At 54.8% G+C, this 25,184-nt stretch overlaps 7 protein-coding genes across 7 annotated transcripts; 2 read left to right on the top strand and 5 right to left on the bottom strand.

Moving 5' to 3' along the window:
• Positions 1-860: 860 nt before the first annotated feature.
• C8Q71DRAFT_728268 (uncharacterized protein) lies at positions 861-4,182 on the top strand (the record flags this gene model as incomplete). Its single annotated transcript, XM_047921937.1, has 4 exons — positions 861-908; positions 966-1,067; positions 1,129-3,286; positions 3,542-4,182. 4 exons carry the CDS (start codon positions 861-863, stop codon positions 4,180-4,182), a joined length of 2,949 nt encoding a protein of 982 aa, XP_047772677.1.
• Positions 4,183-4,726: 544 nt separating this feature from the next.
• On the bottom strand, positions 4,727-6,585 carry C8Q71DRAFT_863495 (uncharacterized protein; the record flags this gene model as incomplete). Its single annotated transcript, XM_047928174.1, has 12 exons — positions 4,727-5,111; positions 5,170-5,234; positions 5,292-5,322; positions 5,383-5,398; positions 5,470-5,613; positions 5,664-5,680; positions 5,738-5,826; positions 5,887-5,984; positions 6,042-6,103; positions 6,201-6,404; positions 6,449-6,487; positions 6,545-6,585. 12 exons carry the CDS (start codon positions 6,583-6,585, stop codon positions 4,727-4,729), a joined length of 1,191 nt encoding a protein of 396 aa, XP_047772676.1.
• A 3,422-nt stretch (positions 6,586-10,007) lies between these two features.
• On the top strand, positions 10,008-11,045 carry C8Q71DRAFT_718610 (heat shock protein 30; the record flags this gene model as incomplete). Its single annotated transcript, XM_047921241.1, has 4 exons — positions 10,008-10,148; positions 10,207-10,350; positions 10,407-10,612; positions 10,667-11,045. 4 exons carry the CDS (start codon positions 10,008-10,010, stop codon positions 11,043-11,045), a joined length of 870 nt encoding a protein of 289 aa, XP_047772675.1.
• Positions 11,046-14,775: 3,730 nt separating this feature from the next.
• C8Q71DRAFT_912011 (uncharacterized protein) lies at positions 14,776-16,728 on the bottom strand (the record flags this gene model as incomplete). Its single annotated transcript, XM_047929165.1, has 3 exons — positions 16,501-16,728; positions 16,375-16,434; positions 14,776-16,312 (listed from the first exon to the last, which is right to left on the bottom strand). Exon 3 carries the CDS (start codon positions 16,297-16,299, stop codon positions 14,776-14,778), a length of 1,524 nt encoding a protein of 507 aa, XP_047772674.1. The 5' UTR covers positions 16,300-16,312; positions 16,375-16,434; positions 16,501-16,728.
• A 32-nt stretch (positions 16,729-16,760) lies between these two features.
• C8Q71DRAFT_446325 (uncharacterized protein) lies at positions 16,761-19,050 on the bottom strand. Its single transcript, XM_047918600.1, has 3 exons — positions 19,025-19,050; positions 18,911-18,975; positions 16,761-18,857 (listed from the first exon to the last, which is right to left on the bottom strand). Exon 3 carries the CDS (start codon positions 18,844-18,846, stop codon positions 16,915-16,917), a length of 1,932 nt encoding a protein of 643 aa, XP_047772673.1. The 5' UTR covers positions 18,847-18,857; positions 18,911-18,975; positions 19,025-19,050; the 3' UTR covers positions 16,761-16,914.
• Positions 19,051-19,457: 407 nt separating this feature from the next.
• Positions 19,458-21,659, bottom strand: C8Q71DRAFT_446190 (uncharacterized protein). The gene is made up of 3 exons (XM_047918599.1): positions 21,550-21,659; positions 21,435-21,493; positions 19,458-21,346 (listed from the first exon to the last, which is right to left on the bottom strand). Exon 3 carries the CDS (start codon positions 21,329-21,331, stop codon positions 19,484-19,486), a length of 1,848 nt encoding a protein of 615 aa, XP_047772672.1. The 5' UTR covers positions 21,332-21,346; positions 21,435-21,493; positions 21,550-21,659; the 3' UTR covers positions 19,458-19,483.
• A 480-nt stretch (positions 21,660-22,139) lies between these two features.
• Positions 22,140-24,690, bottom strand: C8Q71DRAFT_799826 (Sodium:solute symporter family-domain-containing protein; the record flags this gene model as incomplete). The annotated part of the gene is made up of 9 exons (XM_047925916.1): positions 22,140-22,367; positions 22,430-22,836; positions 22,892-23,186; positions 23,237-23,341; positions 23,392-23,501; positions 23,557-23,692; positions 23,750-23,811; positions 23,869-24,048; positions 24,105-24,690. The coding sequence occupies 9 exons, from the start codon at positions 24,688-24,690 to the stop codon at positions 22,140-22,142; spliced, it is 2,109 nt and encodes a 702-aa protein (XP_047772671.1).
• Between the last annotated feature and the right edge of the window lie 494 nt (positions 24,691-25,184).

The raw sequence follows: 25,184 nt of genomic DNA, 5'->3' as shown, positions 1-25,184 counted from the left end.
CTGGTGTCGTCCGAATACCATCATGATTGGACCACGCTCAGGCTGACATATTGGGAAGTACATATGTCATTACTGTAATATGCAAGGGCAACGAACCGTGTTATTGGGTCTTGGAGAACCGATGACAGCGTTCATAACTTCATTGCCAGCAGGAAGTAGGCCGACTCAATGCATAGGCACAATACAGAAATGCAAATTGGCTAACCACGCCGAGCATGCGAGGGATGCGCATGCGAACCTTATTGGTGAGTGTGTCCACCGTTACATACTGATGGTCTTCCACGACAGGAAGTCAGTCATCCCTATAGGTCCAAACACAGCATCGTCGCGGTGGCTCGACAACTTTGACATGCCTCCGACATGCGACACGCATGCTTCATCGCCGACGGCGACCGACAACGGTTACATGTAATACGGTCAGGATGACATTCTATGAATCATCGTCTGCTGTGTTCCATCCGTCCTTCTACGACTCTTGATGCACAAGTTTAGGCCCATGAACAACGAGTTGAGTTGTACGTTGTCTCTCAGCATGTTCACACCCTCGTTGATATCACGATGAAGTATGGTGGTCTCCTATATGAGCTGGCTGTGCCCCCTTCCAGCCTCTGGCGATACTTCAACCTTTGAAGTTAGAAGCAACGACCATCTGCCGGCCTCGGACCTATCTCAGGGAGTACCTGAGTGAGTCTATAATACATAGCCCTGTACCCTCGTCGTGCTTTCCCCTGCTACTCCACCCGCTGCACTAAGTAGTGGCTCAAGGTGAAGCTACTGACGTCGCCTCGCAACCCAGTCAGTGATTTTCAGCTGGCTCGCTCGCTGATTAGACACAAAGTTTACTCTACGTAATAACACAGATGGCAAAGTCTACGTCGGACCCACAGCGACACCTGTCCGAGCCTGAGGTGAGTCACTTTTGTCTGACGCTACATCAGTGGGCCGCCTGCTGACTAGACGCCCAGCTTACAGAAGACACATGGAAGCTGTACGAGGACATGTTCAAGGATGGCGACAGAGCATTCATCAAAGGCTGGGACAAAGACCTGAATACTTTACTCCTCTTCGTAAGCATGTTCAAGCCTTATTGTGAAGCCGTCGTTGACAGCAAATACATACTCTGCCTAGGCCACACTCTTCTCCGCTATGGTTACGGCATTCGTCCTAGAATCATACAAGTCGCTCGAGCCGACATCGGACGATTCAGCTGATCTCCGAACCTCGCCGTCAGTACTGTCCAGTACGAACCCTCGTACTGTGGCTGTACGGGTGAATGTATTCTGGTTCTCCAGCCTCGTGGCAAGCGTTTCGACGGCATTCCTCGCTGTCTTGACAAAAGAATGGCTCAGTGACCTCCTCGATGGCCGTAATGATCCTCACATTGGCACGCGAGGTCGACGGCTTCAGCATTGCCACGACAGTGTTCAGAGCTGGAGATTATCGCAGCTTCTCCCCTTCCTCCCCTTCCTCCTCCACATATCATTCTTGCTCTTCTTTGCCGGCCTCGTGACGTTCTTGTGGTATATTGATCGCACCGTTGCCATCTTCGCGGCTGTCCTAGTCTGCGCCATGACCTTCGTATATTGTTGGACCCACGTCCAGTCTATCCTAAGCCCGAGTTGCCCATACAAAACATCCCTCACCTCCCTCATCCTGTCATCAGCCGGCTCTCTTTGGACTGTCTTTGTCTGGCATATCCCAGCTTTCCTGGCGAAAATGTGGGTTGTCATCGCGATGGTCAGGAGGAGCCGCAAATACGGGGACCATCAATTTGTCCACGTCGCTTGGGATGTCGTGGTGATGTCGTGGTTTCGAGGATGGTGGAAACGTTCAATCCCTGCATTACGAGACGCACTCCCCGCGAGCGAGGGAATTATGCCGCCGGAAGTCACCGCTCTAGGGCCCGCTAATATTTTCCGTCTGCGAGAAGACGAATTCCTATCGGAAAACGCGACTCTCTTGAATGCACGCGCGCTGGCTCGGATTCTCATCGTGCTCAGGCATCCCCGGACACGACTCCGAGTCGACGACAAACGCCTCAGCCTGGCTCTCAAAGAGCTCTGTTCTTTCCCGGCCCTGGTCCGGCACAGGTCCCTGTTCATCCATGCGGGTGCCATTAAACTCCTCACACACCAACTCTCGAACCAATCATCCGGCTGCAGCGTTTCTGACTACGGAAGGACCTTGGTGCGCCTTCTGACGGAGGCTGACCACGAAGGCCATGACGCTCGTACCATCACATTCCATATCAGAGGGATCCCAGTTCCATGGGACATCCGACTACAACGACTCCCGCGGTACATTCCCTATAACTTCCGTCCCGAAGACGCACTAGCTCAATCAGGCTTGTTCGAGTCTATGGACTTCATGGCCCAGCCTCAGGAACAATCTCCAGCGGGAATCTCGGACATCGTGCTATTCTCGCACGTCCTGAGGTTGCGTCTCGTCCGACAGGTCCCTTCTGGAATACACAAGGCCTCCGGCGGGGCTGACCTCGGACACGAGGAACGAGTCGGCGACCTCGTGGAGCAGTTCTACGACGAATTGTTATCTGCCCGTGTCTCAGGCATGCTGGCCGCACTCGTTGATGTTGACGACAACCTCATATCACTCGTAAACACCATCATCTATATCGGCATGAGTCGTCGAAACTTGAACATCGTGTCTCGGTTCCGAACCGGAGCCGACAGCAGGTTCATATCGAGATCACTCCATATAATGGCCACGTTGATCACAATTCGACCAGACATGGGGTATCCTGTTCTGCGTCAGATATGCTGGGGTATATGGATGTTGTCGATGCCTACTTCGAAGATTTTGTCTGGACTCCTTGTGCCGGTGGTTCAATCTACCACCGAACTCGCCCCCAGTCTATCGGAACTCCTCAGACTGGACCGCGAGGGAGAGACATCATTCTGCTACGCGGCCTTGGGGCTCCTCGATTATACCATCTGGTGGGAAATGGAGCATCATCACCAACTCCTATCGGCGAATCCTACCAGCTTGGGAGTTGAGCTGAAGGAAGCTGCAGAACTACGAGACGCGCTACTCGACAAATACATCGCCCTTCTGAACAGTCTCATGTCGCTGCAGAGCCCAGCAATCGCCACCAAGGGAAATCCATCGCTCAACCCGGAGGGACCCGAGCAGTGGACCAAACAGATGTTACAGCCGTTCAGGACGTATTTCAAGTCAAGGGTGGCGACTCGGACGACGGCGCGGCCCCTCCCCGGCAGCGGCGGTGCCGATGCTGCTCAGGCTGCTGGCGTATCGCTGCCCAAGCATAGTACGCTCACTCGCGTCCGTTTCACTCGGCATGTACTCAGGATTTGTGGATCCGCTCTGGAGCTGAAACGAAGACATTCAAAACTGCCAATCTCGAGGTGGCAAGACGTGTTGCGCACTAGCTGCTATTACTTGGCGAGGTTGACCACCGACCTCAATCGTTTGCCATCTTCGCTAGATGAGCGAGGTCGTGTATCCGGGCTCTGGTCAGATGGCGAACTGGTATTCCTCCGCGTTGTGCTTGTCAAATTTACAGGCTGGGTAATCCGTTCATGTCTCCGTCGCGGTAACGAGCAACCCGCGGAACATGCTACCGCACATGACATGTCGTTCATTGACGACCTACTGCTGCGACAAGACCACAGTATAGCCCCGAATCCCGAGACGCTGGTGGCGGACATCGCCTCCTCCATCGAAGCCGCATACAATATCGTCACAGATGCTCAGAAGTACTTGACTATTCTGTCGCTGAGACAATCTGCTTGGACCATCGGCGCATTTTTGACGTGCCTCGAGGGTCTCCTAACCGAAGCACGCCTCCACCAGCCGGTTCAAGTCGCTTTGCGTTCTTACTTCAAGCGGCAGAACCCCCAAGACGACGATCAGAGCCACAGCCCAATGAGAATGATCATGCACTTGGATTTCACCATCAGCGGTGAGCTGAGGGGGCATGCAGAGCAGGAGAGCAGCGGTGGTTGGCCTCCCTTCAACCTGACGGAGGCGTGTTTCAAAGCGATTCGCGTCGATCTACACAATATGGCAGGCTCCGGCGACAAATTTTCGAGCCACCGCGGTGACGCGGATCGCGCAGCAAATTCCAGTCACCCACCGACGAGTCCCATTCTCGACAGCCTAGAGGCTGGTGGTGCTACCAACGAACGCAGCAACGTGCCGTAGAAGGTTGACTTGCACAGCGTGTTGAAGGTATGTCAGCCACTGGCAGCTGTGCCGCCCAAAATAGTTAGTATGACTAGTACTTACTACCTGTGTCCTAGGTCGAGTGATCTGTCCGAGTCGTCGCTGCTACTGCCGCTGACTCACGTAGCCATCTACCTCGTTCCATATTGCCTGTATTACTATATCATCGCTCTTTGGCAGGTTCCATCGAGTCATCGACTAGTAGACGGTCTGGCATGTACTCAGATCTGTCGCCCGGCGACGTACTAGAGCCGGCTGTGTTTCTCAGTCTCCTATTTACGGCTTTGGTTTATGTACGACCATGAAACAGGGACTGGATTTATGTGTTTATGGTGATGGAGATTAATTTGATGTATGTTTGCATCATCCGTCAAGGATCAGTGCAGCGAGACAGAATGGGCGCATGCTCCGAGGGTTCAGCCACCTTAGATTGCGCACCGAGAGTCAATGAGCTACGAAGGCAACGTTCGAACATACGCATACACTGCGGGGTTTGTATGGATAATACATGTTTCAAGTCTGCTCATCGAAATCCGCCATCTTCTACATATCCAATGACGCCCTCCTCGGCATTATTACCTGAGGCTGGCCTTAAGCTCGCGTCTGGAATTGATCCATTACATGTATCGGCGCGATCCCGCGACCGTCCGCCTTCAAACTCGGCCAACATCGTCGACGACACATACACCTCGCTCGTAAGCGCAAGCGAGCCCAGCGAGCCGAGCGTCGTCGAACGCGACGACAAGCGCCCCGCTGGATCGGAGAGATCTGCGCTCTGGGCGGGCTGCCAAGAGAGTGCGCTGACATCCGCATCGCCGGAAGCTTGGTCCGCGCAGAGGCCCGTGCTCTGGAGGAGAGTGACCTCACGGAGGTTGAAGAAGAGCCGGGAGAGGAGGAGGGTCGTGAAGCTAGGAAGGTTCAAAGTATGAGTTGGCAGCGGTCGGTTCGGACGCTGAGGGTGCGTACGAGTAAATGAAGTTGTCGAAGTCCTGAATCGCCTGTGGATCGCGTGGGTCGGGGTTGGTATGCAGCTGATGAGATAGAGATGCCAGTGAGAGGGGACTCACGGGTATTCTGGCCCAGCACACCGCGCTGAAGATATTCAGGACGAGGAGGGTGCTGTTGAACGCGAGACACCGAGAGTCAATTCACTGCATTAGAGATTGATTGAAGACGCACCCGAAATACAACGTCCCTAGCATACGACCGAACATGATCACTCGTCGTTCACAACGGACGGAGACAGACCCCGCATTAATTACTCACCGTCTCTCATAAGAAGCAGGGTGATAGGGATATCCGTCTTGAGCATATGCCAGGACATCCGCTTGACGCCGTACGTGACACGCCAGGTCGCGAGAAGAACGAGTGCATCGACGGCAGTCGTGCTGACGCGCGTGGCTATCTCGACTGCCATGAGGAATCCAGTGAGTCAGCGAACGAGATGAAGAGGGAGATACGACAAGTCAGCATACATCTGTTAAAGCTCGATCAGTAAGCTCCGAATACGCGAGACCTGGAACACTGCACTGACATGCTCTGCACCCGCGCAGGGACGTGGTTCGTGATCGTGCAAATAAAGGTAGGTGGCGGGACCTCCCAAACCATCAGGATGTTTCGGTGCTGGGTCACATCATTAGTGAGTAGCATTCGCGCTGAAGGTGCCGCGCAAGCCATGCGTACCAGGTTGGTAGCCACTGGGACGAGGGATAGCGCAAAAACCACGGCGGGAACCTTCCAATCTTGAGGATTGATGGCATAGACACGCAGGGCGGAGATCGCTAGTAGATCATTCAGTTCATACTGCAGCATTCCGATGAACAATGAATACAACGCACCTCCCCATGTCAAGTACATGACGCAAGTATCAGCGCCACCCGCCAGACTCAGCGCATATACGCTGTGATATGCTCGTCAGACTTTGATGGGTCATGCATGGCGTCCGCCAACGGATACTACGAACCTCTGTCGGGGTAGGCATGAGCAACCGCACTGACGGGTGTATGAGAGTAATCACCTTGCAATCCAGGTCCCACCAGGTAGTGATGTTGATCAAAAAGTACAGAGGAGTTGAGACATGCATTAGCACGTAGAGAATGGGTACGACGGGTGTCCTGCGATGACTCGGTCGTCTCCAGATGAGGTTCACCTCATGGTCGAACGTGATGAGACGGTTGTATATGTAAAGGGCTGAGAGACAACTGAAGTCAGTTCATCTTAGCTTGAGATTGTGATACGGATATACTTGCCAAAGGGAGCGGCGAACAAGAACTGTTGGACCAATCTGCGCACAAATTTGTCAGACGGGGCCTCACGAACTACGAGCTGAGATGTCACTTACTCGGAGTCAAGCTGGTATATTAGCTGTGGATTGTTCGACATGGAGGGCAAGGGCTAGATGGTCTTCGAGCAATCAGCTATGCGGCACCGGGGACGTACGCGCCTCTTTCGACGAGCCGGTTATGCTCGCACCAGTGCAGGTTTACCTGGCAGTAAAGTGGCTTGCGACCGGTGATTGAGAACGGCAAGAAGCTAGATAGAAGGCATTGGCCGCATGGGGAGGTGGTAGCCACAGCTTCAAGGTCCCGGCTACCGAAGCGTCGTCGTAACAACGATACCGGCGCGATGAATAGTTGCAGCAACAAATGTAAGTCGCTTACCACAAGAGGAGCGAGTAGGATTTATTGGCATGTGTCATCTGGCGATGACCGTCGCCCGCGCATTGTCGCGTGGTTTCACCCTTTGCGAGATAGTGCATGCGATTCTCCGCGAGCGGCGTAGAGAAGCGTCAACGAAGCCACAGTTCGTCCTTGGTTCGTCCCATCGCTGACGAAACGCATCAGATAGAAGTGTTGGCTTGTCCACCTTGTGCATGTGTCCAGTCATCATTGCTACGAGCGATATCAAGCTCAATAGCAGTGGCACCGCGCTCAAGCTAGACGCCGAGCGCGAAAACGAGGAGGGATCGTCAGACTTTGACACGACATGGTATTCTGCAGGGTCTTTCTAGGGGAGAATAGACACGATGCGCACCATCTATTGTAACACTTTGACTGGCGGCGGCGACTGTCAGCTCGACCTGATGCGGAGGCACTGCACTGAGCAGCGGGCGGGCGGCAACCGAGGTGACGCGCGCATGTCGGACTACTCACTGCATTCGATGCAGCGCGAGCGATGCACGACTGCAACCCCATAGCCTGAGAAAAGTAGCGCGAGTGCACCTTCAATTGGTGAGTATATCAACTCAGAGCTGCCTTACTAAGGAGGACCTTGGGCTCACCAGAAAGGCGTACAAGTGATATGCATCACGAATACACTGCGGCGTGAGTCCCATACACGTACCGTAGATGACAGTACCTACGGCCCAAACACGCCCATCATCCTGCTTCGCTGACGCGTGGTAATGTTCTGCGCCTCCTACTAGTAGACCATCGTCGCAGCCCCAGAAACTCGCGCCGTTTAACCACAGCGAGGTTTGAAGCTTCACCTTCAACCTGTGCAGGTATTAGAGACGTCCCAATAGTGTGTATATAGAGTTGATACTGCAGCGCAGGGTGAGTGCTGTAGTGTGAGTAGATGCTGTAAGTTGGTGAACGGCACGGTCGCGCTGTCGAAAGCCCGGCTAGTGCCGGGGGCTGACCAGATCCGATTCCTTTATTACCCGATCTGGACGTTTTGTGGCATCAGTGTTCGGATGCGTGGCAGTGGGCGCAGTGCGTCGATCAGCGCCGACCTCTGTACTCATGTTATTAACTGTGGGTCCTTGCACTCATTTACGGCACTCTGTTCCGGTCTGTCAAAACTCCGGGAACCAGGATATGCTTTGCAGGAAGAGCAACGCTCACCTCGAATGTCACACTGCCATGGACCCGACGAGTCGACGACCTGCTAATCGATACACCTCCAAGTCAGCCTTCCGTATCTCTCCTGAACGCTTGCCTTATTATCCAGCTACGAATCAACCGTCCAACTTCTCAAGGGCGACGGAAAATTGGGTGAGGACGGCCGGGTGCATGAGTAAGTACCATATGGATTGGCTTGCAATCGTGATGTACGACTCGGATGCGGTGTCAACCTTGGCTCTGGTAAGCAGGTTGTTAGTGTTCCCTGCTCCTGTTCCCTTCTTGCAGCAGGCGTACTCAGTATCAAAGCAGCGTCTTGTCTTCTAGCGTGAGATATGCGACGCTGACGCGAAGGTGCCAGCGAAATACGGGTATAGCCGGGGATATAAAAACGTACCAAGAGCCTTCACGGAGTCGTGGTGCGTAGTCATGGTTGCCACTGTCCACCGCATATACTTAAATGGCCTATGACGGAACAGAGTTGCTACTCATTTGACTTTCCTTGTTTATCAACAGAACCTAGACCGTGGGTCATGACCACCCTCTCCGAGTCTTGCCCGGATTTCGGGGGATCTGCGCGCTAGTGATGCGCACTGTAAGCTCGCCCTTTGTCATCGCGCTTGACAAATACTTTCTATGGCCTTCGAAGTTATGAAACTGACACAATCGCTCGGGCTGATATCCGCTGGAGGTTGATTTGTCAGACGCTAGTTCCACGCATCACGTTGCACGTCAAGGTTCGAGACATCGGTGGTGTTTGACCCATTGAATGCGGGATACTACGTCGTGTCCTGGCACCCCGCGGACAGTGTGGGTGTCTAGCAGCCACATTTCTTTGTGAGTCGAGCGGTCTCGTTGGGTGTGCGTCCCGCGTGCGACGACCGTGTTACTGACAGAGGCTAGGTCTCAGAGGGATCGCCGAACAACGTACGACGTAGGGCACATGAACATCAAAGGGGTGCATGTCCAACGACCTACCGGGTTCCGGTTACGCATATGCCAGATTCTACGACCCGGGTCCGGAACACGGTGGTTCGATTACTCGGCTTTCGGTCTCGTTACAATGGGCGCAAACACGCCGGCGCCTCCAAGAGCGCACTTGACCGTGCAGCCCCATGTCCGAAGCAAAGACACTGTTCGCCAGAGGATGAACGTCCGACGGCGTCGCGGGTGGGTGATTCCAGCTGACCTGCTCAGGCTGGTCCCGCACGTCTGTAGCTGACTGGAATCACGCACCCTGGCGTCCGCGCTACCGACGGCAGCGCGAGCGGGAAGGCCTGTGGGCTGTGGCTGACGTCAACGGCGGCCCCCGATGCAAATCTGCGGATCAGACCGGAGGGCGCGCGATGCACCCGATCGCGCCTTCGAATCGGCCGATGCATCGGCGATCGGATGAGCCAGCCACGTGCGCCCGCGGCCCGCGCCCCTCGCTCCAGCCAACAGCAGGCTGAACGGTGCAAGTACGCGGGTCCCGCCCTCACCGCTCCCCAGTATGGGCTATGCTCGCACTGGCAGCAGCAGGCAGACTGCAGCAAAGCCTCGAAGGACGCAGGTGGAATGCAGAACCGTCATGGGGGACCAGAACGTTCTCGTGCTCACCCGGGTCCGACTAAGCCAGCGCTCAGGCGCGTTCGACGGATCTCGAGACCGTTCGAAGACGCGGTTCGCTGACTCGGCCCACGCTGGCCTCCTCGTTCGAGCACGTCTCTGCTTCTAGCCTTCCGCCGCCGGGTATGCGTCAGCCGCCGACGTCAGTCCGCATTCGGGCGAAATCGTCACCTCACCTCGGCGGAAGGCTGCCTGGGACGTCGGACCCAGGTGCGTATTTAATGTGCGTCCAGAGGCCCTCGGAGAGCATCAGTTGCCCTCAGCTCAACTGTCTCACGACACAAACACTTTACGACCTCCCCTCCCCTCGCCGCACACCCCTCTCTCCTCTACTCGCTTCGACAAGTATAACCGATGGCAGGTGGAAATCAGGCAGTGAACCTCAACCCGCCCTACGCTCAGGAGCACCTCTCCACCAATGGCTCCGACTGGCTGTGGACAGTGTTCTCTATTATGGGTCTTGGTACCCTTCTGGCTGCGGTTGCGACAATCATGGTTGGTTCCTCCGCGTCTACCTTAGGATACGCAGAGTGCTAATCACTTCGTCATACAGAGGCCTCGTGGAACGCGTCTCTTCCACCAGCTCGCTGTCATCGTCTTGACGACGTCGAGCATCGCATACTTCTCCATGGCTTCTGACCTCGGCGCGACCCCCATCACTGCTGAATTCCGCGGCGACGAGACTCGTCAGATCTGGGTAAGCGACGTTCGAAAGGCACTTCATTCTCTTAGGCTAATGTGGCTTGTATCCAGTATGTTCGCTACATCCAGTGGTTCATCAACTTCCCCACCATCATCCTCGGTTTGCTGCTCGCCACCGGCCTGCCGCTCTCTGACATCGTAACGACGCTTTTCATGTCCGTTGTCGTTGTTGTCTCCGGTCTGGTCGGCGCCCTCGTGCACAGCACCTACAAGTGGGGTTACTACACCTTCGGCTGCGTCGCGCTCATCTATCTCTGGTAAGTTGCTCTGCGACATACCACTCTCCAACGATACTAACGAAGGCCTCATAGGTACGTGCTTCTCTGGCACGCACCCGCCTCCAGTTTCGCCGCAGGCGGAGTGGTTCGCCGGGGCTACTACCTCGCCACGGGCTACTTCTCCTTCATCCTGATCACCTACCCGATCTGCTGGGCGTGCGCGGAGGGCGGCAACGTCATCACCGTCACGTCCGAGATGATCTGGTACGGCATCCTCGACATCCTCGCGGGCCCCGTCTTCCTCGCGTGCTTCCTCTGGACCCTCCGCGGCATCGACTACAATGCGCTCGGCTTGCACTCAGGCAAGTTCGTCGACCATGGCGCGGCGGGCTCGGCCGTCCGCGGCGAGAAGGGTGCTGCCCCCGTGGCAGAGGTTCCGCCTGTTATTCCCGCTGGCGAGCAGGCGGCATAAGCGGCAAGTCGTCTTGACGGGTGCTGCTCTTCCTTCCCCTTCCGCACGAAGCGCAACCCTTCCTACACTTCACGCATGCCCCGAATCTCAGGTTGACGAACGTACGAACCGAACGACCGGCCGAAGCGAGTCTGCAATTTTGTAATGTCTCCCCTCCCTAACTACTTCGACGGCGTTATGACTCGCTAGCGTAAAAAAATTACTTCTAATCGCTTCTCAGCATTTGTAATCGCTATATCTGTGTTCGGTGTATTGTAGTACCTTTGCTTTTTGTCCTGCCCTTCGCACGTGTTTTGGGGTTCTTGGATTTGTACGATAGAGTTGCAATGCGCATTGCTCCCTTATTTGTGGATTGTACGTCGAGCGAGTCAAAGTCGCATTGCATAGGCTGTCATTGGTCGGGGAGTTCTAGAAAAAAATTCCACGAATGACTGGTCGTTATACTGATAACAGCCTGTGGCCCATAGATAATTGATCATCATGCATCTTCAGGAACGACGTACGGCCTACATATACGTCGCAAGGGTTGCGAGGGTTGTGAAACCGACTAGGGTACCCCCGCTAGATCCGTCTAGGTAGACAATCCTTTCGTGTCACCACTCCTCATCTTCTGAGCTCCTCTCATCTTCACGCACCACTTACGCCACTGGTGTAAGTTGTAAGTCGGACCCGTAAGTTCGTTCAAATCTATGGACATTCGCCTGTGCGGTACACACATGTTCGGGAGACAGCTGTATCTGTGTCGCATGAAGATTGCTATTGAGTCTGAACCCTCTGGCTAGACTTCCCCGTCCTCGTCCAGATCAGAATAATCATCGTCTTCCTCTTCTTCCCTCTCGATCCAGTCATCCAGCGAGTCATCAGATTCGCGGGCCATCCACTTAACCAGCATTGATCCGACCATGGCTTCCAAACGTTTCATAATGTCGAGATTGCGCGGGCGATGAGCGATCGTGCCTTTAGCGGGGTGTACCAGGAGGCTGAGTGACTCTAATGCCGACCCGTCTTCGATGCGCTTCTGCAGCACTGCACAAAGACTATCGAGCATCTCTTTGCTACCTGTTCTGCTTTGCCGATACTGCAGAGTGAGCTTGCGCAAATGTGGGCAGGGCGTCCCCGATGACGTCGGCTCGAGTGCGCAAGGTAAGGTATGCATGTCCATCAGGAAAGCGTCACGGCCTCTAACTTGCCCTAACCTGTCTAACTCACCTAACTGATGCCTAATTCACCTCACTGTCTAACAGATTTCGGCCTCTGCAGCCGGCTACATACCTTCAGTCGAGCAGCCATCCATGTGTATATATTACATAAATACATAATTGTACAGTAACAAGCTGTTGCAGATAGCGTAGGAGTGCGAGGCGAGTATCGTGCTACTGCACGATTTGACACGTGCTCCAGCTACAAACACTTCTATTGACGAGGTCTATAGAATTAAATAGGCATGCATTTACACATGACCTCGACAGGCAGGCGAACAAGCAAAGAGCGAGCAAGTTGGTGAAGTGGGCCAGGACGGGCACTGACAAGCGGGCGAGCATGCCTACGCAAGCGACGGCGTGGACATGGCGACAATGTGACGCGTGGCGGCAGCAGAAAGGGCATGGCGGCAGCAGAAAGGGCATGGCGGCAGCAGAAAGGGCATGGCGGCAGCAGAAAGGGCATGGCGGCAGCAGAAAGGGCATGGCGGCAGCAGAAAGGGCATGGCGGCAGCGGAAAGGGCGTAGCGACGGCATATGAAGCGAGGGCGCGGCAAAGACGGCGACGGCGACGGCGGCAAGGGCGAGTGCGCGGCGGAAAGTAGTGTGTCGAGGATATGGTGGAGGGAGGGGCGCCACCGGGCGCAAGAACTTGAAGGCGGCGCGGAAGAGAGTAGAGAGACGTACCTCTCGTCTACGCAGGAGACCGCGGCGGGGCAGGGGACGGTGATACGGCGGGGCACGATAGCACGGCGGGGCGGGAATGCCAACACCGCAGTGATTGGGATGGGGATGGGGCGGACGACGCGCCGTGCGTGCACGGTGAGCGCAGTCACAGAAACGCGGTAGCCGGCGACGGCGTACCTTTAGGTATTGAGCCTATGTGCTCGTTCTGCCTGTAAACCCCGTATCCTGCCTCCTCCTTCCTCTTCGTGGTCTCCTCGCATCCTCCTCGCCGGGAATTCCTCGCGTTCTGCATGGCTCCTCCTTGCCCCGCGTTCTTCATGTTCAGCGTGGTCTGATTGCTCGGCGCTGGACTTGCACGCGCGTTGTGCAAGTCCTGGGCCGCGCGGCGGGATGCGAGTCGAACCGCCGACGAGGACGACCGCGTGGGTTTGGCTCTTGTCAACCTTGGAGTCACGGAGGACCTTCTCGACGGGCTCGAGGGTAGTACTACGGGGAAGGGTTGTTGCACAGCTGCGAAGCGAGCACAGATGAGCGACGTGTAGGCACTGACGACGTGAGCGCTGAGTGCATCCACGGCTGCGAGGAGAAGGAAGAAGCTACTTACTTTACATCGTTGTTGAACGTTGAGACTAGCTTTGGAGACGGTGCTGTTGCGCGTTGCGCAAACTCGCGCAAGGCCGCCGCGCGTCTGCCCTAAAGCGAATTGCAACTCCGCTTTGAGTCACATGGTACGTGTGGCCTGCACTGGCCTGCGTTGCTGGCACTTCTCCCTTCTTCTCCCTCACAACGGCGGGCGACTTTCCACATCACCCTCGCAGCCTGCATTGCGGCTTTACCGGTTCACTTGCTCAATATCTACGAGGTTGTCGGATGCACCCAGGCCGACCTTTTCATCAACAATGGCAGCCACAGCGTCGTAGGCCGTAGCGCGAGCAACGTCAGCACATTTGGAAGGTGACGTTCCTCATGGAGCACCAGTTGTCCCTTGCATTGAGATCGAAAGTGAACCGGATTACGACGTTAGGCACAGAAGCCCGTCATGGGAGGGATGAGGTATGTGTTTTCTCCGTGCCCTCGAATGGCTCGGCTGCGATAATCATAACGACGTTGACTCAGGTCAACGCTTGGTCCATACCGCGACCTGACTACGAACACAACGGTCGTCGGTGGTAATCGTGGACAGGCCCACTTACGTGCGTCACCTTCTCCTGAATCTTGACCTTTAGCTGATGCAATGACAGCTGTACGGCAAATCGCTGCTGGACACATTCCGCAATGCTATTCTTCGCACACTCGCCAAGATGAGCATGGTGAAGTTGAAGGAGCTCTACTAGCACGTCGTCGACACTCAGAGCTTCCTGTCTAAGATCCCAGGCTACACCGAGGTCGCACACCATCGTGTCCTATGCCAGTGCGGTGAGTATTCACAGATTGTCCGAAGATTATTTGGTTCTTACATAGGAAGCAGCAGGGCCACGTCTTCGTGTACAATCAAACACGGCCGTGATTGAAGTACGCGAACGAGTCGCTTGCGGGTCAACGTGGGTTCTCAAGCACAAAGAGTGCGGCGTGGACAGCGGTGCTCTTTATGGAGCTCGCGAACATACGCTCGAGGCTCATTAGCACTATTAGCAGGGATCATTACCGTACTTTATGTTTGTATAGTTTGAAAGGAATATATTTCTGTTGCTTATACCTGATTGCTTGAGTGATTTAACCGAGCTCTGGTACATCTACAGGCCTCTCAGCCTAATGGCCTAACGATCTCACAAGTGTCTAATTGGTGTCTAATCTTAGAAATGGATCTACTTAACCCAGACACCCAGTCTAACGAGTCTAATCACCTAAATGCCTGGATTAGACAAGTTAGACGCGAAAGTCGCTTTCCTGATGTCGCAAGCATGCCCGATGATCTGGAGTTGTCTGATATTCGGGAAGGAGGCCATCATGCGCCTCCAGGTCTCCACGTCGACGCGATTCGTGAGGCCCCGTAATACGAGGGTCTCTACAGATGCGGGAAAGAGACTGCTGAGGTCGCGTACGACACGCTGCAGTCCTCTCTCGGGCGAGTTGTCCTCCCACTGCGATATTCTGAATGCAACGCGCAGGGATGGCATAGAAAGGTCGTCCGGTGGAGCATTTCCACGTACTGTGTGGTGGATTCCACGTATTTCGTAGTGGGGACTCTGCCAGGGCTGCGACTCCCAGAACTCCGTACGCTCCACGTCCGCGTATATGGTGAGATCAACATCGAAAGCTTCCTCATACGTGTCCAGCCACACCAAGACGTGTCGTGCCTCGTGGACAGCAGGTAGGTGCCTCGTGTCCCTTGGTAGGGAGTTATTGAGCACAGTTCTGAGCGAACCCTGAGCGCCGAAGAATTGACTTGGCAACAGGGATAGGTGGGCGTGACGAGGCAGTGAGATCCGCGCGAGCAAACCCGATATACCCGCGTGCGTTCCTGTTAAGTGGAAGGAGCGCATGCGCGGCAGTGGCACGATGTGGGTTGCTACGTGTGGTGTGGAGCGATCCCTCAAGCCGTCGTATGCGACGACCTCCAAGGAAACACACGCTTCGAGCAGATCCAGAAGAGATGCGAAGCGACTGCCATTGGGAAACCGGATGTAAGAAAGCCGTAACGATGTTAACTGCGAAAATGGCAGTTTCGTCCAGTCGGGCGTGACGGAAGTAAGCGACAAGCTTTGCAGACTTGGGAGATGATTTGGCGTCCATTTCAACGAGCTTCCGTGTTCGACGCCGAGCGCCAGGACGACCAGCGCAGGCAGTGAGACGTCCAGTAGTTGCCAGAATGAGTCGGTGTGGATTTCACGCGGCCCCTCCCTGAGATAGATATTGATGCTCTTGATCCGCAAGTGATGGGGAATAAGAAGGGGTATAATCGTCGAGAAATCGACCCTGGCACCCGCCGGCTGGCTTAGACGTTCCGCTAAGTCTGTATGCTCTGGAAGAGATATGCTGAGGCCTGCCCCCTTTGAACGAAGGAGACAGAGGTCTAAGCATTTCCGTCCCTCGAACAGACGGATTTCTGTCCATAGGACAGGTGTATCCTTGATGACATCTCGCCAGTGGCGGCATACGTCCATTTTCCGCGCACTGGCCCGGGGACGGCAATAATCGGATATGGAGGCAAGTTTCAGGATCTCAACGAGGATCTCGGTCGGCAGCGCGTTCACGGCAAGCGTCGAGTTGTATTCTGTTCGTAGGTCCGACAGGTAGCGTTGCACGATGCGCATCTTGTAGGTTATCCGGTCACGGGCCTCCTGAGCCGCGCATCCTTCCAACTGCGTGCGATCGTCTTCCAGGAGCATGACCAACACGTCATCGCGGACGGTATTGTGACCCAGCATCGAGGACTGCCACCTATTCTAGGCAGCATCTAGTAACGACTCCAGAGTGTCGCACCAACTTGCGAGTTGACGTACCTTGGAAAATTATAACCAGTGACGATGATGCGAACGAGCTCCTAGTTGATGTGCCAGTGTCTGTGTCGCCGGTGACATACAATGGTAAGCTTGAGAAGTGAACCCCTCAATCAAGTTACAGCTCACCTGAGGCCGTGTTATACTGTATGCACTCAATTTGCTACGAGCCTGAAGCCTGAGCGCTGAGCGCCGAAACGGCAGTCCGAGTTCGGTTACGACCGGATTACAAAATGGCAGAGCCGCGGCCAGTAGAAGACTAATTTTACGAACTAGTTGTGCCAGCTAGCACGCACTGAGTTCACGTAGAGGCCCAGGCTTGGAACAAGTTGCAACCACGTCGGTGGCGGAAGCAGCTGAGTTGGCAACTTTCCAAATCCGGCGAAGTAGTAACTGAGCGCTAAGCAGCGCGTAAGTAGTACATTCCAGGTATGATACATGCCAGTGTATAGACATTCATACGGCGGTGGCAGTTCTCATTATTACGAGCAGTGTCACAAATATCGAGCCTCAGGCCTCAGGCTAGTACTACAGTGGCATAAGTCAGATGCGTTGTGTCATCAGATCGAACCTTAGTAGGTGCTCCCCTACTTGTTCTTCTTCCTCACCATCGTCGCAGTCGTCTCCCTCCTCGTCCTCATCCTCGTCCTCTGGACCGTCGTAGTCATCATTGTTGTAGTCATACTGGTGCTCGTCATCATGGCATGCAATCCACCGAACCACCATTGACCCTGCCATGGGTTTCAGATCGAGCAGCCGCTCTTGGACGTCCACCGGTAATTGATCGACAACGAACTTGGGCGGGAAACGTTTATCGCTTTTCGTGGATTGAACTAGTAGGGTGAGGGATTCTAGGCGTGAGCCATCCTTCATGCGTTTTTCCAGCGCTACGCGAAGCTCCTCTAGCATCTCCAGGCTCCCGCCTTGTTTCCTCGGCCGATACCGCAGGACCAACTCGCGCAGGTGTCTGCAGGGTATCCTAGACCGAGTCGGTCGTAGTGCACGAGGGAAACAGAGTATGTCGCAGGACTGTCCCATGATTTCGAGTTGCTTGATATTCGGAAAGCAAGACATCATGCGCGTCCAGGTCTTCACGTCGACGCGATTCGTGATCCCGCGCAGTATGAGGGTCTCCACGGATGCGGGTAAGAAGCGGCAAAGGTCGCGTGTAATGTATGAAAGCCCTGCCTCAAATCCTTGCTCTAGTTCCAACCAATCTGACGCTACGTGTGCTATGTATAAGGACGGCATTGAAGGATCTCTGGGTCGGGACCAGACGTTCAACCGCACGTGGAAATTAGGATCCCTCCAGCGCCGCGATTCCCAGAATTCCGTGCGTTCCACATCTGCGTAGATGGTGAGCTCAACGTCGGGATCCTCCTCGTCTGTTTCCAGCCACGCCAAGACGTGCCGTGCCTCGCAGAGAGCAGGCAGACACTGAGTCATATCCCTGGGCAGGAAAGTATCGAGCACCCCTCTACGTGGTTCCCATGAGTCGCTCGCGCCTGGACAGAGGGACACACATGCGTGCTGTGGCAGGGAGACCTGCGCGAGCAAGCTCAAAATGGCTGCCTGCGTTCCCGAGAGGTGAAAGCGCAGCAACCGCGGCAATTGCAGGGTGCAGCGGGGTTCCAATCCATTGAGGTGTTCGAGTTCAAGGCCATCGTATCCGAAGCACTCTAGAGAGATGCACGCTTTCAGTAGTTCCAGAAGGGATGCAAAGCATCCATCTTTGGGAAAGTCAACGGCGCAAAGCCATATAGAAGTCAGCTGCGAGATTGGCAGTCTCGACCAGTCGGGCACGGTGATCGAGGTCAATGACAGACTTCGGAGACCTGGGAAGGGTTTCGGCATCCATCGCAGCGAACCGTCGTTAACCAGTGCCAAGGAGACCAGAGCGGGTAGTGGGGCGTCCAGCAGCCGCCAGAGTAATTCACTCTGCATGCTGTTTTTCTCGTCAATGTGGAGATCGATACTCCTCATTCGTGGATAGTGTGCGACTAGAAGGGGTGCCACCGTGGAGAAATCGATCCTGGCCTGCTTGCGAGCCCTCCTCCGCATTCGGGCATCCTTTGGGAGATAGATGCTAAGCCCGACCCCATTTGACCGCATGAGGCAGAGCTCTAAGAACTGTAGTCTCGCCGATAGATCGATGGTGGTCCAGAGTATGGGCGTATCCTCGATAACGTCTCTCCAGTAGCGACATACACCCATGCTCTTGGCTGTCCATGCGTTGCGATGATCTGACGCGGAGGCGAGCCGCAGGATCTCGACGAATATCTCGTTCGGTAGCGCATTCACGGTGAGCGTCGAGTTGTAGGCAGTTTGTAGGTCCGACAGGTAGCGTTGCACGTCGCGCGTCTTGGCGGCTAGCCAAGCACGAGCCTGCTGAGTAGTATGACCCTGCAGCTGCGCGCGATCGTGCTCCGGTAGCACAAGCAAGACGTCATCGCAAAGACTGTCAAATCCTGGCATCGCGGACTGCTCTGAGTCCTCAGTCAATAGACGTCACAGGCTGAAGGTCGCAAGGATGACAAACCAAAACGTGGTGACTATGGAGAGAGGACTCCTAGCACAATGTCTACACTGTATCCAGCGTACAACCTGGATGAGTGTGTGAATGAACCGCTTGAAGACATCACAACTCACTCACCGTAGCCTAGCCTGCCTTGAACTACCACCAGCGCGGCAGCGAATATAAGTGTGCCGGTGCCACAAGCCCGAAAGCCACAGAAATGTACAGTAGACTGCTGCGGACGCGTGACCGAGTTTGTGTAGGAGGCTACCAGCGAGTGACGGCAGTGAGCGTAGAGTGCGAAGTAGTAGGAGGAGCGCAGGGCCGCGCAATTTGAACCAAACGCGTCGGTGGCTCGAACAACCGCGTGTGGCTCCGACTCTCTGTGGCTAGTCGAATTCGACTCGAGATGATTGCGTTTCCGAGCCATGGTACATATATTGTTGTACACATGCCGTCACATTAAGATGATGGGTAAGAGTATTGAATTCCAGCAACACAATACATCTAGAAGACCGCCGTGTATCTCACATTTAGTATCATAATGTGGCCACGGTTTCAGGCTTCCTCCTCCCCTCCTCCGTTCTCTTCGGTGCATTACCAAAATTCCCAGTCACATGTATCTTCCTCTATGGCCTCACCTTCTATACTACGTTCGTGCCCTTCTTCCCCCTGGACATCCCCTTCACCAGTGTTGGGTCTGAACACAAACGATTCCACCACCGACTTCAAGCCATCCAGCGTCTCCCTGAACACAGCCGGTAGTTGCTCCATGACAAACGCGGGCGGGAAAACCCTGTCGTTCCTTTCCGTGACCAGGAGGAGGCTGAGAGATCGCAGGCGCGACCCGCCCTTCACTTCTAGGCGCATCTGCAGCGCCGTGCGAAGTCCTTGCAACATTCTGAGGCTCCCAGACCTTTTCCTCGGCCGATATAACAGAACAACGTCGCGCAGCTGCGCACAGGGAATCCCGGATGACGTCGGTTCCAGTGCGGCAGGGAAGTTATGCATATCGCAGTCTTGCCCAATGATCTCGAGCTCCTTGAGGTTTGGGAAGGCCGCCATCGTTTGTGCCCATGTTTGCACGTCGACGAGACTTGTGATTCCGCGTAGGACGAGGGTCTCCACAGTGGCGGTGAAGAAATCACCGAGTTCTTGCATGATGAATCGGAGTCCGTTCCACTGAGCATTTCCGTGCCATGAATGCACTGTATGCCTCACAAAGAAGGATGGTACCACCTCGAAAGGTCCCCCAATTGGAAAGTCCCAGGGTAACTCGTAAGACCAAGACCTCCAGGGCTTCGACGTCCAGAAGTCCGTACGATCTACGTCGGCATATACGATGAGTTCGGGGGGTTCGTCGGGCGCGTCCGCGTAGATCAATACCATCAGATGCTGCGCTTTGCCGACGGTGGGTAGGTTCTTCGTGTCCTTGGGCAGTATAACGTCGAGTACACGTGTGGTCTCTTCGTAGTAGTGGTAAGGCTCAAGCCAGAGACGAGCGTCCTGTGATAGCGAGAGCTGGGCGAGTAGGATTGCAGTACTCAGCGGCATTCCTCGGAGATAGACGTGCCGAATCCGAGGCAGTGATAAGGTACGACTCGGATATGGTGCCTGGAGGTTCACTTTGAAGCCCTCGAATCTGAAGAACTCCAGGGAGCGACATGCTTCTAGTACACTCAAGACGGATGCGAATGGGGCATGCTCGACAAATGGAAGTTCGGAAAGCGTTAAGGATGTTAACTGCGACAATGGTAGTCTCGTCCAGTCTGGTGTGACGGTAGACAAGGACAGGTGCCGGAGATTAGGGAGAGGACTCGGCGCCCATTGTAATCTGTTCGAGTCCAGGGCCAGCGAGGTGAGCGCAGGCAGTGGAACATCCATTAGTTGCCAGAGCGAATTCGTCGGTACGTCATTGCTTGAGGCCTCGTCAATATAGAGGTCAATGCGCTTGATCCGCGAACTCCATGGAATAAGCAGAGGGGCGATCTCGGGGAAGTCCACGTTGACATTTCTCTTTGAGTAGACCCCGAATGGACCAGGTAGACGTATGCTGATGTCTGCGCCATTGGCGCGAGCGAGGCATAGCTCTACGAAGTGTGTTTTCGCCGTCAGGTCGATTGTGGTCCATAAGAGCGGTGTGTTGATTATGGTGTCTCTCCAGAAGCGACACACTCCCGTAGCCTTCGTGATCCATGTGTTGCGATAGTCTTGCTCCGGGCTGGCCAAACCCAGGATGTCGACGAAAATCTCGTTCGGCAACGAGTTCACAGCAAGGGTTGCATTGAGAACGGTTTGCAGAATCGACGAGTAGCGTTGAACGGCGAGGTATCTCGCGGTTATCCAATCACGGACTTGATGATTGGCACAACCTTGCAGCTGTGCGCGATCGTCTTCAGGAAGCATGAGCAATATGTCATCGCGAACACTATCGTATTCAGGCATCGAAGGCCGCCAGCACTGCAACCAAGATCCAAGTCAGCATGGTGGTGGGGATTATTGTGACGAGAGTCCGAGCGTCCATAGCCCCGCTCTGATTTGGACTTGCCTTGCTCAAAAACAGATCGAATCCCGGTTTATATGTCGATTGCGCCCACTGGTAGGAGCCTAGTGAATGGTGATGAGTCCGTGAAACCGACGTCAGAAGTGCCACAATTTCTCACCACACTACGATATGTTTGCTGCAGATATTCAGATCACCGGTGTTCACTACTAGGAGCTGAGGTGCATGGCAATTAAACGGGGGTTCAACATGCGCGTCGCTGCGAGAGCTGATCTACATACATGGGGGAACAATGGCAAACAAATCACCGCGTGGAAGTCAGACTCACAAGGTCCAATCCGTGGAAAGAGTTGGTCTAATTGCCAGACAAAGCCCAAGTTACCGATTGTGAGCGCGCAAAAAAGCGGTCGCCGTCAGAGCACTCGTCGAGAAGACCAAAGCACAGATGAACGTTCCGGTTGAGCGTGAGTGTGGGTATTCACAGGAGGGAGTCAATTGAAGACGTGTCCGATGGCAGGTCGCGGTCGCACAGCCTGCGGCGAGCGCAGTAGTTTGGCGCCCGTAACACATGTACATCAGGAGATTCAAATTTGGACATGGCGATTGGCCCTCACTGCTAGCGCACCGCATGTTTGGCTGGTAATATCGCGTAGCCGCTTCGTAATCTGGTAGTTCTACAACACTGTGAATCTTGGACACTCTATGACACTAACACTACATACATCTCGTCAAATTCTGTTGTCGACGCGATCACGCACTCGAGTCTGTCACAACCTCCTTCTTCCTCAGCCCACCGCCGAACGCGTCCCGCACGACACCGCGCGAGATGTCCATCATTGCCTGTCTACTCTCATAAAGAGGCAGGACAGAGGTAATGAACGCGGCGACAAATAGCCAGATGACGCAAATGATCACCCACGCCTTGAAGAATGCGACAGAGAACACGTAGTGCGAGAGGAACATCGGAATAGGGATAAGCTAAGTGAAAATGAATGATAAGTGTCAGGTATTGGCGGTGAACTTCAAGAAGGGCCACGTACGAAGACGATAATGAAGCTCATTATGATCGACGCCCAAGTCGCAGCTCGCAAAGACTTCTTGAGTGTCTCGTAGTCTTCCGGGCGTCTCTCTTCGGGGACAGTGAGGCTCTGGTCCTCGTTGTCATCGTCTACCGAGTTGGTTCTGATCATCGCATCCGACTTCTCTCCCTTCTCTGAACCAGCTGCGGTGGCAGTGTCGCTGTTGGCATTGTCCTTCGACAGGCCGTCTTTAGTCGGGTTCAGTCCTTGCTTGAGCTGCTCGTCGATTGCACGGCCACGCGGGTTGATCTTCTTCGTCTCCGACCAGTCAAAGTCATTGTCAGGCTTGATGAGCGTGACGATGATGGAGATGAGCGCGCCAGAGCAGCACGAGCCCATGTTGCCAGCGAGGTTAGGGTACATGTTTCCTGTGCAGCGAGAACGTGTCAAAGACCCTGTGTTATCCTCAGGGCAGAGACGTACCGGTTGTCTCTACCGTTAGCGCACCATAGTACACCTTTGCTACAACCAGCCAGCAAATCACTCCGATACACGTGCCCCCCAGTGCACCGCATATTACAGCCAAGCGCGTCTGCTTGCGCCAGAGCACGCTCATGACGATGGGCCCGACGGCGGACGTATAAAGTGTTCCGGAAAATAGGAAGAGCCAGTTCAGCGAGACGCCGATGCCGTTCCAGAGACAAGCAACGCAGGACATCACGATAGCCCATACGCCGACCATGATATGTGAGACACGGATGAGGGCCTCGGGGGATGCCTGTGTGGAGGATCAGTCGATGTTGGACGAGGCTAGAGAACAACACATACGTCTGGCTTGAAATGGATCTGGTACAGATCGAAGGTCAGGATAGAAGACGTCGCAATCATTTCAGACGACGCCGCCGACGTCACAGCCATAAATAGTAGGATCAACTGGATGCGTCTCTGAGTAACGTTCTCCGTGCAAGGAGAACAACTCATACCATTGCGACCGCGCCACCTTTCCCTAGCAATGCGACCACGCCAGCTGGTGCTGCGAGTCCAGCATCAATCTCTCCAGAGGATAGGCCTCCATGGTACGGGAAGGCCGGATCTAGAAGTCGAAGCTTTGTGAGCATAGCACGCAGGAAGCTGACGGAGAGACGTACTGTTGGCCAGCGCGACTGCTGCGAGACCCATAACCGAAGAGAATGTCAGAGGCACGGCGAACCATGCCACGCCACCCAGCAGGTAAGCGCGAACAGCTGTCTTGGCTTTGGACGCGATTGCGCGCTGCCAATAGCCCTAGAGAAATGACACTCAGAATTGACCGTAGCGCGGGCAACAATTCCAAGTACTCACTTGGTCTAACATGACCGTACCAAGACCGCCGAATATTTGAATAATCATGAACACGAGCCCGTCTAAACAAAGTATTTTCAGAGCGTGTACGACACAAGCACGAATGACTGATCACGTACAGTTCGATTTCAAGGTCATGTAAGATCCCCCTGCGTTACCAGAAACTGGCCTCTCGATGGCAGCTTGCTGTAACTTCTGATACATGCCTTCGAAGCCGCCGATCAACTCGGCCTCGGTGTAGGTATAGAAATAGAAGTACAATATGATAATCATAAGGATTAAGGTGTGGCTGTAGTCACCTATTCTCGGTCGTGTGAGCAACAATATCAGGACATCAAAAGCCCGGACAACTTACAGAGGAATGTCGCGCGAAGTCCACCGAGGATGACATAGACCATGACACCGATCGGGATGAGGAAGTTCGCGGCGTAGATGTTCATGCCGGTGAACGCGTTCACAACGGCGCTCCCTCCGAGTAGCAGCATGCTCGACACGATGAGGTTCGTCACGAGGCCATACGTGACAAAGATGAAATGCGGGGTGTTGCCGTAGCGGGCCTGCACGATCTCGAGGTAGGTGTGGCAGTACGGCGCGATCATCTTGACGCGGACGGCGAGGACCGCCATGAGAAATATCTGCAGCGTCGCGCCCGCGGCGTAGTAGTAGCCCCCGCACAGCCCGTACTCATACGTTACCGTCGAGCTCTGCAGTAGCGTGGCGGCCCAGGTCCACGCAGAGACGATGCCCGACGCGATGAGCCCGGGCTTGACCGAGCGCGATGCGGTGTTGAACTCCTCGGACGTGCCGGTCTTGAACGTCGTGTACCTGTTCTGGAGGGTCGACAGGCCCATCATGAGGATGGCGAAGACGAAGCCGATCCCGAGCACAACGCCATAGCCGACGCCCTGCGAGAGTACTTGCGCGCCTTCTGTGGAGGACATCGTAGCGGCTTGGATGGAGACTTGCGTCGCGGGAAAGCGGGCTCGCCGCGATCGAGAAGAGGTACTTAGCTTATGACTCTCTTGCGGAGCTGAATAGGTAAGCAATAGGGTTCTTATCGCCTTTCGTGCATTGATAGGGAGATACAGTCCCGAGAAGCTCTGGAGGGCTGGAGTCCTTGGCCAACGGTACGGGATATCCGTGGAGCGACGAAGCATCGTCGCTGTTTTCTCTGACAGACCTGAAACACACTTATATCAACATGAATCTGTCTTGTAAACCTGCACACCCGAAGCCCGACACTCACCGGTCATTGCGAAAACCTCCTGTCGCATCACACTGCGGCCACTATAGGCGTTTCAGCTTCTTCGGCTCAAGGGAGCCACTGACTCGGAGAAGCATATCGGGCACGTCCTATACGGCACTCTATTTTTCGCAGCGAGCGAGGACATGCCTCGCTGCCATGTCCTGAGAACCATGATCGTACCTCGCGCTC

The sequence above is a fragment of the Rhodofomes roseus genome (assembly GCF_022264815.1).
Source record: "Rhodofomes roseus strain CIRM-BRFM 1785 chromosome Unknown C8Q71scaffold_42, whole genome shotgun sequence".
Classification (NCBI taxonomy): Eukaryota; Fungi; Basidiomycota; class Agaricomycetes; order Polyporales; family Fomitopsidaceae; genus Rhodofomes; species Rhodofomes roseus.
This window is presented reverse-complemented; position numbering and strand designations above follow the sequence as displayed.